This window comes from Lotus japonicus, chromosome 2, assembly GCF_012489685.1.
Source record: "Lotus japonicus ecotype B-129 chromosome 2, LjGifu_v1.2".
In the NCBI taxonomy this organism is placed as follows: domain Eukaryota; kingdom Viridiplantae; phylum Streptophyta; class Magnoliopsida; order Fabales; family Fabaceae; genus Lotus; species Lotus japonicus.
In genome coordinates this window covers 78,875,202-78,890,277 of record NC_080042.1, presented here as the reverse complement: position 1 = coordinate 78,890,277, position 15,076 = coordinate 78,875,202, and the positions used below count along the sequence as shown (strand labels likewise).

The window sequence follows — 15,076 nt, the reverse complement described above, 5'->3', positions numbered from 1 at the left end:
TTTATTTATTTTTTCTTCAAAGCGTCATTAGATTAATGCCACAAGGGCTACCAAAAGACAATTACATCCATCTAAAAGAGGAAACAAACACGATGAGCAATATTGCAATTTTTCAAAATAAAGAGAGACGCAACTGTTACAAAATAAAATAATAAAGCCAAATACTTTGTCTCAATTCATATTGCTCTACGCATGTGAGAATGATGATTTTGAATTGTGAAAATATATACTATTACCGGATAGTTCGAATTTGTTATATATCAACAAATCTCTATTATATTTTCACACGATTCCCACACCCTAATGTTTATTTTTTCCCGCAACTTTATCAATACATTTAGAGGACACTCTTCAAATACACACTACATATTTATCTTGCATAACATAACTCTAGTGGCCACATGCATAGGCGGATGTACCGCCTGGCCATCCTGGGCCTGTGCCCAGGCTCTGGCCAAAATTTTTTTTTTTTCTTTGGTCCAGATCATAATTTAGGTCCAAAAAAAAAAATAAAAAAGGGCAAATGTAAAGGTAAGGGAAAAATTCAGGGACTATTTCATAAATGTGTCCAGGCTTCCCAAAATTTCTGGTTCCGCCACTGACCACATGATTGGCAAATACAAGAACACTTTGGGTGAGCGGGATGCTGGCTCACATTACCATTTACCACAAAACAAAAACCAAACGACATAAGAAAAAAAAACTCCTCCCTTGACAGATTTAACATCAAGTCTCAGCTTCATTTTGTTCATATTTTTTTTTTTTTTGGTCGATGAAATCATTTTGTTCATATGTGATATGTGATTGGCTCACATTCAATCTTTGAAGTTTGATGCTCATACAAAAATCGGACCCGTTGCTTTTTAGTACTGTTCCAGTGGGCTATGGAGGTTATTTACAAAACATACATGGGCCCTCCAGTGTTTCCTCAAAAATGTATGTGGGCCGCGTTGCAATTCATTAATGATAATATCATGCGTAAGTTGGAGTCAATTCTCAACTTCACATTTTGTTTCATATAGTTTATTTTTAAATTGTTATCGCAATTTTAATCATGGTGTGGTGAAATGTCAAAAGTCTTATTAAAAACGTGATTCTTAGAAATTAAATTCTCAAATTAGGGATTAAACAGCAATATTTTCCTGATGCGACCGCCCCCTGTTGAATTGTTTGATATAATTTGCCTCAAGTTAGTTAATTTAGATAGTGTCATTTTCAATTGGTAGAAGTAAAATGAAATACTTTATAAGTGCCGTGCATGTGATAGTGAATTATATATGCAAACAAACGGAGGACATATTTGAGCATATAACCATATAAGGGATATATCCACCACAAGTATACTGTATATTGAGAAACACATTAACAAGCAAACTAATTAACATCAAATATTCAAATCTACTCCTTCTCTGTCATACTAGATGAGTAGGAAACAACATACTAATTCTCTAAAACTCTAGGCAAAAACGAAAAAAAATCTACTTGAAGTGTTCTCTATTTAATTTGGATTTGATTTACTTGACTTTGTGGTGTAGTTTCTATTTAATTAGACATTGAACGAGAGCATTTTGTTTGGATTGAAATCACGTCATTTTACTTTGGAAATAGGACTTTTCCTAGCACGTACAAAACATGAAAGCAAGAATTTTGAGTTGAATGTTAAAACAAACATACACGTTTAGTGATAAATGATGGTTCGATCAAGAGACAGGTGCAGGAGTAGGATGTCTAACTTATCTATTGCGGTTATAATCTCATTCTAAGTGAACTACAAAAATTATTTATAAAAAAATATGTGAAATTCTTAGTAAGATAATCTCACACTTGCATTGATTCAATTATGATGGGATGAAATAATTAACCTCATGCGGGTAAGGTATAAATAACAATCCATAGTAAGATAATGATATGGGGGGGGGGGGATTGATGAGCAATACTTCTAGCTAGTTCTTTAAAAAAAAAAAACAATATTACTGGAATAAATCTTGAGAAGAAACAACTTCTAGCTAGTACTTGGTGACATATACAGGGTAATGCATGTGTAATAGAAATAATATATTCTTTTGTCTTAACTAAAGTATCGATCTCATAGTGAATAATCATGAGATTAATCCTCTGAGAGTACTTTATAAGATCACAACTGTGAAGTATTTAGTCTTATCTCTTATGATTCCCTTCCCGGCTGAATGAGAATATCTTAGGGGAAAAAAATTATCATGCACACGAATCTCATGAAAACTGACCTGGTTATTACATGCTGGTTTTTTACAAAGTAAATATTATTACAAATAATTGTTTTTGTAGGTTTGACACAGAAGGATTGTAACAGTATGGACTAATTACTTACCCCCATGGGGTTATTATACTATTCTAATTAACTAGACCACAATACAATAGTATTATATGTAAAAACTCAAGTAAAAATAATTGTAATTCCCAATCTACTTATTTTAAACACTATTGATTAACCACACAAATGGGGATAGGAGAGGGAAGTGCAAGTGCAACACAAGAGAACGAAGATCTTAATGACTAGCTATATCACAAACCCCTCGTTGTTAATTTAGAGCTCATGGTTTTTCTGTACCTGATCATATAATTAGCTGCTATAAAAAAGGGGCATCGATTAATTGATTTATATTCAAACAATCGGGCATGCAATCCAAACTACTGAAACTAGCTAGCTAGCTGAATTTCAAAAGATATATTTCTAAGCTAGAGAAAGAGAATATTCATGAAAAACAAGTTATATATCCAGTTTGTGCCAATTTTCTTTAGAATTTTTTTAAGACATGTGTAAACACCTTAAAAAGTTAAAAATGGAACCCTACTTGAAGATTGAAGAATTAAAGGAACAGCTAGCGCAGAGAGCATGATGATGGTCTGGGGTCACGAACATTGAAGTCTATTAATCTCCACAGTACACAAAGTAACAAAGTTTGGAACAAACCAACTGTGTTATTCTTCAAAAAGAATAACATTTATTATCTTACATAGATATGGAAATCTAGATCTATCAACACATACCTCCAACTGTATATTCAGAACCTTAAATTGATGCATACACTCCACAGTCCACACTTCCAATCAAATTTACAAGTAATAAAGATGCCATAGTAATAGTCCTCAACAACACAGCAAAAAAAAATAATACTAGTACTGTTTTCATTGCCATGCTGCTATCTAGAACCACCTATCTCAAAAGCCATACACGCTATATAATCGAATCCATATATATATAATCACGTAATTAAATCAAACCAAAACTGACAAATATGAAAAAATAAAAAAAGATAAAGAAATCCATAGAGAGATATAGAGAGAGAAGGTGCAAGATGATAATAAACCGGTATATATAGGTTAATAATTTGCTTGATCTAGCAAATAATCGGACCAAAACGCTTCAATTCCCCGAGAAGAGAAGAAAGTAAGTGAAGAAGAAGATGACTACCCTTGAATCAGGAGAATAGAGTTTGAAATGGAAGGAGCAGCTAAGTAGGGTTTCTTCTTCTTGAGTGAAGCCATGTTCTTCATCTTCTAACCCTTCTCTCTATCCTTTCTCTTTCTTTTCTTGCTGACCTTGGAGGCGGAGGATGATGGCTTCGGTGCGGTTGGTGGGATGTAAAAGATGCGGTGCTGATGATGAAAGTGAGGGACTAATAATGATGAGGGGGAGAGGGGAGAGGACATGATGATTGCTGTGTGTTGTGAATGTGTCTTGCGTTGAAGGAAGAGATCATAAAAATCCCAAAGTGTATGGGGTTTGAGAGAGAGAGAGAGAATAATGTATATATAGATGGTTTTGTTTTTTGTTTTTATTTCTTTTTGCCTCTTTTCACACATGGTGTAAATTATCCTTTTGAAGCCACCATGATAGTACTGTCCTTTTCTCACTCCTAACACACCAAGGAAAAGGTTTAAGGCTCTATCACAACATTGGTTTCTAGCTACTTCATACGAAGGCTGGGTAAGGTTTGACTATAAGAGATAAAATGAAAAAGAGAGAGAAAATTTTAGGTAACGGAGGTCAGCTGGGGTACCTTTTGTTTATGAAAAGTTACTATGAACATTATCTCGTGATAGTTTAATTTGCATGTGTTTAGTCAAATACAAGATGGACTATTAGGGGTGTCGGAACACCCACTTTTTTACCGTCGTAAATCATCAAAAAGAGAAGATTGAAATAGAACAATAAACATGTTTTGTGTCGGTCAAAATTTGCAACAATCGTTGGTGTCTCAAGTAATGTTTGCTATTGGATAGCTTCCCAATAATTTTCGAGTAAAATAAGCACTACTACAAATTTGACATTTTACCACGCCTCTATTACATTTGTTCAACACGGAACCGTGCTAACAACTCAATTACCACGGTTCCGTCTCCATCCATTGTGATTGAGCACAACCCGTTGTGATTGAGCACAACTGTTACCATACTTAAAAATGAACAGTGGAGATAGCCAAAATAAAATGACTATAATCATCTAATTTCAAAAGTCAAAATAGAAACTCAATCAATATAAATTAATCTCTTACTTTCTAGAAGCCAAACTCATTGCGTCTGGAATATTCTCATGGAAAAGGGCGAGAGAAGTAGGACAACTTATATGCTTGACAACACAATATTTAATTTGTTATGATACATACACCAAAAACAATAAAAACATATATCAAACACCTCATTTTTCTGTTTTTATCTCTTACTTCTTATCGCACACTACAAATTAAAAATGGCATTTCAGAATAAAATTATAGTATTGATTCCGATGTTGACACTATTTTTCGCTCCCTAATGTCGGTTAGCCAACACAAAACATAAAAAATCACTTAACATTAGTGTCAGCTTGGTCGACGTTACGTAGCATCTGCTTACCTGCTATATTAGCTAGTGTCAGTCTCATGATGAATGCTAAACCCACCGACTAACTTAGTGTCTAGCCACTGACAAATAGCAGCACTTTAAGACTGCTAAATTTACCGACCAACTTAGCCCTAAAATAATGTGAATTGGGCCTAGTCCATCTTGTAGGTCCACAAGTTAGTATTGACCTAACTGACGCTAATTTTCGATGGTTTCTCTGCTTCATCGTTCTTATAAGTACCCTTCACTCCCTCAAACTCTTCGAGCCTCATCCTCTATCCCTTTGTCGGCCCCTCGCCTACGAGTTTTGTTGTGTTGCATGCTCTTTTGTTCTGCTGTGAATTTATGCTGTTTGAGTTCTCCCTTGATTAATAGTAATTATTCTCTAGTCATTGGATGGGTAAATAATGAGAGGGACCGTCCTTTGAAACTGGTAAATTGCTTGGACTATGAAAAAAGGAAATAAGGAGGAAAAGTCTGAAAAATGCTTGGACTTGACATGAATCACATCCCTATGATTAAGGGTTCTAGCAATAGTGCTACATACATGTGAGTGATGTGAGAATGAAGTTAATAACATTGTAATGATTAAGAAAATGACTCAATTAGAAATATGATTACGTTGATGAAATTAATAAAAGCCAATGCTGGTTTGAATTAATGGTTGGTAAATTAAAACTGTGGGACTAATTTAGTCACATTCTCTCATCACTCCGTGACTTTTTCGCCGGTGGACTACACCCGCCATCTATTGTTGAAAGCAAACTAATTTCTCTATCAAACACTGTTTGCGCTCATGATTAATTGCTTCAATATGAAAAAATGAAATCTAGAAATGAAGTAGTACTTAACTAGAAAACACTACTATTATTAGTACGTATCTTTAGGTAGATCTATATTTTGACCTTAAATGAAGGTACTACTTTCAGGATCGATTGATCCTTTTCCAATTCGTTTTGCCTCCTCCTAGGGAGTGCCTCTGACATTTGATAAACAAAAAGCTTCACAAAAAGGAGCATAAAGATCAACCATCTTTCCTCTTTTCAGCTGAGTGGAGGCTTTGCCCGTTTGTTCTTTTTATTCTTTTGGTGCAAATATATATATATACATTGCAGTATAGTTTTGATGAGCAAACAGGAAACAGAAAAGTTCATGCTATAAAAGCTATTTTCCACTTCCAATTTTGAAAGGGATATATCAATCGCATAGAAGAATATGAAAATAGTAATCATTCAAATCAGTTTAGTTTAAGATCAATCACACAATTAAAATCTTCTACCCAGATTCGTATCTCATTTGTCTCACCAATCACCGTAGGTAGGTAGATAGCAGACAAAGAAATGAGAATTTCAGTGGACTCATTGGGGGTATTGGGGCATGGTCCCCATAACGTGACATGTCGAGGAATTTAAGCATTGATGAGAGTGTTGGTTAAGGTTAATATAAGACGAAAACTGTAACGTAAGAATGCAAAGTCAATGCACTTTAATTAGTTGATTTGTGTGCTTCCTCCGTTTTGTGGGAGAGAGAGGATAGCTACTAGCCTACTATGTCAAAATGGGTTTGGCCTGGCCCAACCTAGTTCAGTACTCAGGCCCGTTAAACTCATAGGTCTTTTATTTTTGTCAATACATTGATATGACTGAATATATATGCACCAAAAAAGAATATATGCTTAGTTCACTGAAAAAACAAAAGAGCTGTGTGGACTTAACTCATGAATCAAGTCTGCATATAGGGTGCTTGCATATATGAGCAACGTTATCCAGGGAAAAAGAGGATAACAAAGACAACAAAAAATGCGAAGGTGTGGGTAGGTACGTGGGATCACGATGATACAAAAGTTCAGTAGGGGATTGATCTGACAGAGCTTTCCAGGAAAGTATATTAAGGAGATACGTTGTCATTTGAAGCGCATGAAGCCAAAAAGAGGGAGGAGCAGACGAATAAGCTAGTAGAGTGCGAATCATGTTGTTAATAGTGTGTATTTTATGTTCTGCTTTAATTTATCATTTTAAAAAGATGTGTGAGGGCAGGAGAAATGAAAATAAGTCTATTATCAGCATAATAGCGATGAAAAACAACATTGTCATATTCACGCTCATTATTACATTGAAAACATTTGACAACATTGTGTTAATAGCTTGCAATTGGAGAGAAACTATCCATAACTCAATATCAATTCAATTACTTTGTAAGTAATTGTTAGATGGTTAAAACTTATATAGCTTCTACATTTTATCTTCCATCTTATTATTATCAACTATTTTTTTATCTCTTTCTTCTTTTTCTATCAAAACACTCATCTTATCGGTCTCATTCATGCGTCTTCAGGGTTGGGTTCCGCATAAATTTTTCCCTAAAATCAATAGATAAAAAAGGAAATTTACAAAGAAGAAAAATGTACTGTTTACCCCAAATCACAGGTATCACAGTATATACTATATATCCGTGGGGACTTGGTCACATGCATTTCCGCAGATGTATCTAGAAAACTAGAAAGTGATCAGAAATGCATCCTCTGTGTTCGTTTGTGCTCAGTGCCATGAAAATACATAATCCAACTACAGAATCGGTTCATAAACAAGCGAGTTATGTGAATATTAGTCAAGGAAATTATATAGTGTTAAGTATTAACAAGCAATTGAACTTAATTATACATGCCGGGAGAGCTTTCTTATTCTTAATGTTTGCACCTCTTAATTAATTCTGCGAGCAAATCATGCAGCTAATATTAAAAAGTTTTCAGTGGGAATTGGAAGATGGTAGTGTGGTACAGCGCGCCTACACAAAATGGAAATTATCAAAGCAGAGGATAATATAGAGTAACTTAAGTCCTTTTCCTGACGATAAGTATGAAGGCAAAGAAATTTTTAGATTCCATTATTTGTGGTCCAGCAAAATATTTTACACGTTAAGGTTTACTAAATTACATTTTATGCCCTGGTTTGCATTAAATTCTTCAGTAACTTCTATACCTCGATCAAGACCTTTAAAGAAAAGTCTAGATAGCACAACATGAAAGGACAACTAATAATTCCTTTTGCTACGTCATGTGAATTTGTCTCTGTTTTCAGTCAAACTAAAGAACAGGGGAGCTAGGTACTATTTATCCAATTTAGTGATTCCTAAACACCTTAAATACAAATTTACTAAAACTAAGTTTAAATACTCGTTTATGTTAGTGAAAATACAATAGTTACCACTCATCTTATAAATGAGACAAAACTAGTTACTAAGCTAATATAGTAATATCCAAACACATACCAAAAAATGAAAAGGAAATATACAAGAAAAAAAGTACAAATATGGTGAGGCATGCAAAAGTTATAGTAGTAGATAGTATTAGTTATGCTGCCGATCGACATGATATAGTTTCAAATTTTAATTTTATTGATTTGCTTTTTACTCATAAAAAGCAAGTAATTTTGTGGTTGGTTTGGTTATATTTTTGTTTTTCGTGTAGTGATTTAAATTTGTATTAAAGAAAAGCTCTATCTTCTCTAAATGATAGTTCAACTGGTAAAAGCTAAAAATATCTGAGTTAAGGAGAAGAAGGTTGGGATAAATCCTAAATAATGTAATTTATCTTTCTAATGTACTTAAAGAAGTTAAAAAAGTTATGCTTGAAGTTGTTTCATTAATCCAAGATGATATATTGGTCTGAGGGTCTCTACTCTTTATATATTCTTAATGATTTTGATTAAGTTTTTTTTTTAGAAAAAACATAGCTCGTATAAGAAAGGGAATTTCTCATTTTTAATGTACAAAATCAGTATAGAAGAAAAAAAAAATTTGTCCAAAATATTAATCAAAAGAATCAAAGCAATGGAACGCGTATTCTCCAAACTTTAATGTCACAATCTAGACTACCACTGTAAACCAGACAAGAACTACTACTACTTTCATCATCACCACCGGGACCACCACCATTATTGAAGTCAACCGCCACCGCCACCGCCAAACACTTCACCGGCCGCCGATGACCTTCCAACACCGCCACACATGCATAACTCTTCCCAACCCCTCTCCTCCACACCCTCACACTATTATCCGCCGAACCACTAAACACCAAATCCCCCACCACCACCAAACACAATATCGCCTTCGTGTGCCCCCGCAAAGCACCCACCACCACCATCTCTCCACCACCATCACCACCGTCCCTCTCCCACACCAAAATCGACCTGTCACATGCTCCTGAATACAACACCGACCCATCTTCATTCAGTGCCAAAGCATTCACAGCCGATTTATGCTTCTCCAATGTTTCCAACAGAGAATGCTTCTTCTCCCCTGCATGCACCTTCCATGCCTTGATCCTGTTATCTGCAGAGCCTGTGTAAACAACCCCATCAGGGGACACGACGATTGCATTGATCGCATCCTCGTGAGCGTTCTTGACAGACTCCACACACTTGAAATCTGAGGTTCGCCAGATTTTGAATGCTCTGTCCCATGAAGCAGAGTAAAGCAGAGCACCGTCGTGAGACAGAGCAAGAGCAGAGACGGTGTCCATGTGGTGCACCCACGTGCATCGCTTGTGCCGCCGCACCTCGACGTAGTTCTTGGATGAAAAGAGCTTCGAGAATCGGTCGTTGAAGGTGGGGAGTGTGGCTATGCTTTTGATTAACCTCTGGTTTGGGTTGTTGTTGTTGTTGTTGTTTTCACAGGATTCGATTTTCCAGACGCGGATTTTGTGGTCTTGGTGTGCGCTGAAGAGAAAATCGCCGGAAACGATGAGGGATTTGATGGCTCCGTTGGTGGTTGCGACGACGTTGTTGTTGTTGGTTGAGGATTGGAGGAGAAAAGGGTCCCTGCGGCATCTTCTTATCTCGGAGGTGGAAGAGGCGCTGTAGAGGTATTTGCCGTGGAGGGTGAGGGAGAAGATGGGGGAGGTGTGGCCTTTGACGGTGGTGAGGAGCTGGTGGTGGGTGGTGGTTTGATGAGAGGGTGGTGGGGTGAGGGAGGGGACAGAAGGGAGGCTTGGCTGTGAAGATAGGGAGGAAGAGTTTGATGATTCTGAATGAAGGTGATTGAAGTGATCAGATTGTGGTTGTTGATCTTCTGTGTGGCAACACAGGGGACATTGAAGAAGTAGTTCCATTTTCTTTATTCTTCTTCTTGTTTAAGCTTGTTTTGTTGGGTTTTCCCTCTCTTAAGGGTGTGTGGGAGATTTGAGGAGTGGTTGGTTTTTATAGAGACATGCTTATGTTAGCAATTTGAAACCAAGCAAGCAAGTGTTCAAATTAACTATTTGCAAGTATGTTATTAAAACAAGTTGCAAGTAGGCATGACTATTGAGTATTGACTAGCTGAAGGCATGACATTATAAAATAACTTATAGATGTATTAGCTAAGCAACTAATCATTTATAAATTAATAAAATATGTAGGGCATTTTGCTCTGTATTTTATTATATTCTATTCTTTAAAAAATTCAAGTAACATACGATATGGTTCACTTGTTAGTGAAGAACTGAAGTCTTCTCATTGGATGATCAAGGTGTTGCCAGATGATCATATACTTCTCTTATGTAAATTAATTTTCAACACCTCAAAAATTACATTTATTTTATATTTTTTTCTCTTTTTACCACATCACCAATCTTATGTTTCATTTTTTTTTTCTTTCTATCCCTCACATTTACACTCCATGACGTGCAAAAATAAAATTATTGTTTCTGTAAAATTTTTTGACATGAATAATTTTAAAAAGATAAAAAAAAAACAAATGTTAAAAACAAAAAAAGAAGAAACTATTAAAGAAAAAGGTAAATCTTGAGTTTTTTATAACTAAATAATTTATATTTACAGAAGTTATGAATCTCTTTTTTTTTAAAAAAAAAAGCATGGATCTCTTCTTGAATATATAAATATCTTTCTTCTAATTTAATTTGTTAAATTAAGATGCTCATAAATATCTATCTTTGACTCCAATTTTACCACGAAACTTGAGTCAAAGTAGTAACTTCCTTGACCGTGTAACGATCAAGATAAAAAAAAAGTCAAATCAGATTTGGGAAATTTCATTGATTGGTCAACAAAACACTATGCTGAAGTAAATAGCACAGCAGAGAAAATGATGACCCTTATGTTTTTTTTTTAAGTAAGCCAAACAATTGTATTCAACTAGCACAAGCACAAGGGGCAGGTACCGATACATGTTCAACATCATGAGGGCAAGTGCCCTCACTTAAATTTAGAAAATATCATTAGAAAAAAAATTTAGTAGTAAAAATATGTGTTTTTTTATGATTTATTTGGTAAAAAATGTCCTCACTTGTATCTCACATTGTTATATACCCTCACTTGAGTAGTAAAAGTATGGTTTTTGATGACTCATTTGGTAAAAAATGCTTTCACTTGTGTCTATTTTGGTAAAAAATTTCATAACTTCTAATAGTATGTGTTAATTTTTTTTATTACAAATTTATATGTATATATTGCCCTCACAACATTAAATTTATGGATCCGTCACTGACAAAAGGGTGCTAAACCCGAATATAAACACTACAAAAAAATGTATTTTTAGTGGCATTGATATTGTTAAATTGTGGCATTTAATAAATGTCACAAGTGATATTACCGGCATTCACCTTAAGTGCCCCTATTCCCAGTGCCACAACTGCCTTTGTGGCATTTTTTGCTTAAATGCCGGTTTTGTATGCCACAATTTGCTTCAGGCATTTTTTAAATGCCACAAATGCATCTACCATTGAATTAGGCTTAAATTTTACTGGCACTTTGTAAATGCCACGAATGCATCAATCATTACAGGTTTTGAAACATCACCAAATTAGCTTTACCAAGTGAATATTTCATATTTTTCTTATTCGTAAATATATTTAAATTAAATCTTAAAATCTCTAATATGTTTTTTTTTAAAGAGAAATCTCTAATTTGTTGGTGATTAGTTAATCCCTAATCACCAAAGTAAGCAGAAGAATAAGATAAAAGGAACATATGAATATTAATGAGCATGAGCATATACATAATTGCAAGACCACTCTTCAAAGGTGGTTCTGTCACTCATAAGAAAAAAAAAATTACAATTTACTGCTTTTCCATGTCTCAAATATGAAACATCTTTACTAAGTATGCATCAAGATTTCATATGCTAGCACACTAGCAAATGGGCATGAAGCCATGAACATGGTAAGAAATGTATATATTTGTTCCAGCCTCCAAAGTTGTAAACTACCAACACTAGCTGGAGTAAGAGTCATTGCAACATGAGACTTAGATGAATGTACATCCTACACAGATTAAAACACCAAAGTACATAAATCAGTTACAGGAAGATATATGTAAACTGTTAGGAAGCTATTTCCCTAACAGTGGAATGCAAGGGAACAGGTATGAAAGGAACTGTAAATTGATTGCTTATGATTAATGGTGGCAATTACACAGAAGAGGAATGGGTACCAATTCTGACAAGAGCTATGCTCCTAATAGGAAGCTCAAAGCTTCCTATCCATTCTCTGACTAATACAATGAATTCGATACCCTCTCTACCCTTCTAACAGCCTTCTTATACTAAGGGTGATTACAATCATTCTCTCTCATTGCTGGCTAACAGCTTGCTAACAGAATTAGTTATCCTTGGATTCTTTTCTCCCCCTCCTAGTGTAAACCTTCCACTCCCTTGGCCCACATTGGTGACGAATTAGAGGCCCATTAGGTAATCCAGTGCTAACATAAACTACCAACACAAGCTAATCAAGTACATGAAGATTTAAAGTCTCGAATATTTTTATACGTTTCTTCATTGTAACTATATTGTTATCAATTGACCCCGCAATAAAAAGAGTAGGCATATGCCAAGTTTCTAATCAGTAGCTGAAATCCAAAGGAATACTATCCAAGCAACTGCTCAAACAAAAATGTTGGTACAAACCTAGACATTACACTAAAATCAATTATATTAGTATATCACAATCTAATAATTGGAAATAACCAAAACCCATTTCGACTTGCTTAACAGGTGTTTAGGTTCAAGTTCAATAAGGGAAAAAAAATCAAATCAGAGTAGCCAGTACTTATTTCAGTATTTGAAAATAGCTAATGCAGTACCATCTTCAACAATTTTCCTAATATAACATAAACAGAATTCAGCCTACAGAACTTGCTCAAAGCAACAAGAGTATGAAATGAAGCACAAACCTCTTTGTGACAGTACTTCCCCAGTTGGAACAGACCAACCTAAATCAGGAACCTTGCTGACAATATCTTTCAGAAAATCAAAGACATTAGAACTCTCTACACAATGAAAAAGAATAAACAAAATTTAATAACTTATGAGATGTGAGAAATTAAGAACAAGAAAAAGCCACTAGAATACAAATTCATTAGTTAATTTAACTATCAGATATGAGAAATTAAATATAAGTAAAGATTGTGCAAAATTCCAATACAGAGGTAAGGACAATTACATGAGCATACGTATGAGAACCAGAGTCGATTCTGTGAGAAGCATAGGAAAATTTAGACAGGCTAAGGATCAACTGATAATTTCCAAATGAAGTGAATATCAAAAGCATCAAATCTATCAATACATTTACTAAAAAAAATTCAAATGCTAGACGGACCACTTACTAGCTTCAATGAGAATGGATTTGGTGAAGGGTCATGAGCAGGAAACTAAGCATGTGAATGATCAATCCATCAATGAAGGGTTACTGAGATCAAAAGGGAAACAACACATCAGGTTTTAGAAAATTTACTATGGCTTGAATTTCTTAGTTTCCATAGCTTAACTCACCCTTCTCTAGGTAGTCCTCTTGAGTCCATGACCTTCTACTAAGGATCAAACACCACAAGCCACAAGCAACCAATTCATCGAACGAAATTTCACCCAGAAACTATTATCCAGGCAAATATGTAAGTTATCCAGAAAAAAGAGAATATAATAACTAAGTTAAACAGTACTAGGAGTTGGATTTAGAGCAGGACATAAAATGATATAAATACAAATAATCACAAGCTCAAGTAAGACATTGTACTTGTAGTCTCAAATATTCATAAATCAATTCTTTACGGAAAACTATTTAAATCTAGATTTGACAATAAAATATTTCATCAAATTTTAGTAATAGTTTAAGGAGTTATACAACACAAATCAGGAACAGATCAAGTGGATAATCTATTTGAGAAAGAAAGAGAGAATAGATAGAATTGTACCTCAGATAGATAATAGATTTGAGCTGGAATTGAACCCCTTAAGTCAACCATTTCCAAATAAACAACACGAAAACAGAGAATTGAAATTGCTTTCAACCCAAATTTCTGAAGAAAAAAGAAAAAGATTCAACAGCTTAGAGTTTTGTTTCTTCAAAATCATAAGATGGCGATTTCGCTATGTTCCATGCAATGAATTCAAACACAATACAATACAATTCAAAGTGCATGCAGAATACCAATACAAGCAAGATTGTGCAAAATACCAATGCAGAGGTAAGGAGAATTACCTGAGCATACGTATGAGAACCAGAGTCGATTCCGTGAGCAATACCTCTATCCATCCCCCAACTACTGATGTTGATGCGGGTAGTATGGGATCACCGTCAACCCAAACACCTCCAATCCCTAAATTCTCTGCGTTTAGCCCTACAATTCCTATCTCCGGCACCGCAATTTCCAATTCAGTGTACCTACGGGTAAGAAACTAGATCGAATCAGAAGAAGAAGGGCAAGAAACGCAACCTCTCGAGCTTGATTGGGTGATTTGAACTCCAAATCGAACGAAGCCAAATCCACTGACTACCTACCTTGTTGCGGCACCTGGTGGTAGCCGGAGTGGAATCTTGGAGGTATCGGCCATGGAGCATCGCGGATCTAGGGTTTCTTCTCCGGTGAGTATTGTGAACGAGAATTTGCTGGATCTGGAAGCAGAGGAAGGAGCATTACAAGCACATGGCGAGGCGTGGAGTGTGGCTGCGACGGAGATGGTGCTATATGGTGATAGAGGGACGGCGGCGAAGGTTCTTCACAACGGCCGAGCTTGACGGACGATCGGGGAGGACGACGATGGTTGTTGCGTTCGTGAATGAGAAGAAAGCGTGAACGTGTTTTGAGAGCGTTGGAAGAAAAAGCTGAAACAAACTTTTCTTTTTTCTTTTGGGTTTAAAAATCTGAAACTGTGTGAGTGAATTTCTTTTTAAAAAATTATATATTTAAATTGAAAAGGGTTATTTGTGGCATTTGAGTTAAGTGCC

The 15,076-nt window shown here is 35.3% G+C and overlaps 1 protein-coding gene and 1 long non-coding RNA gene across 2 annotated transcripts; both read right to left on the bottom strand.

Moving 5' to 3' along the window:
• Window positions 1-8,595: 8,595 nt before the first annotated feature.
• LOC130739941 (protein JINGUBANG) lies at window positions 8,596-10,044 on the bottom strand. The gene has a single exon (XM_057592418.1). The coding sequence runs from the start codon at window positions 9,965-9,967 to the stop codon at window positions 8,681-8,683; it is 1,287 nt and encodes a 428-aa protein (XP_057448401.1). The 5' UTR covers window positions 9,968-10,044; the 3' UTR covers window positions 8,596-8,680.
• Window positions 10,045-13,648: 3,604 nt separating this feature from the next.
• On the bottom strand, window positions 13,649-14,385 carry LOC130735731 (uncharacterized). Its single transcript, XR_009018548.1, has 3 exons — window positions 14,330-14,385; window positions 14,043-14,147; window positions 13,649-13,723 (listed from the first exon to the last, which is right to left on the bottom strand). It is a non-coding gene; the product is annotated as an uncharacterized LOC130735731 (long non-coding RNA).
• Between the last annotated feature and the right edge of the window lie 691 nt (window positions 14,386-15,076).

What these genes read in the sequence shown, in the direction of transcription:
- LOC130739941 (XM_057592418.1), bottom strand. Translation starts at nt 9,967, where the DNA reads ATGGAACTACTTCTTCAATGTCCCCTGTGTTGCCACACAGAAGATCAA.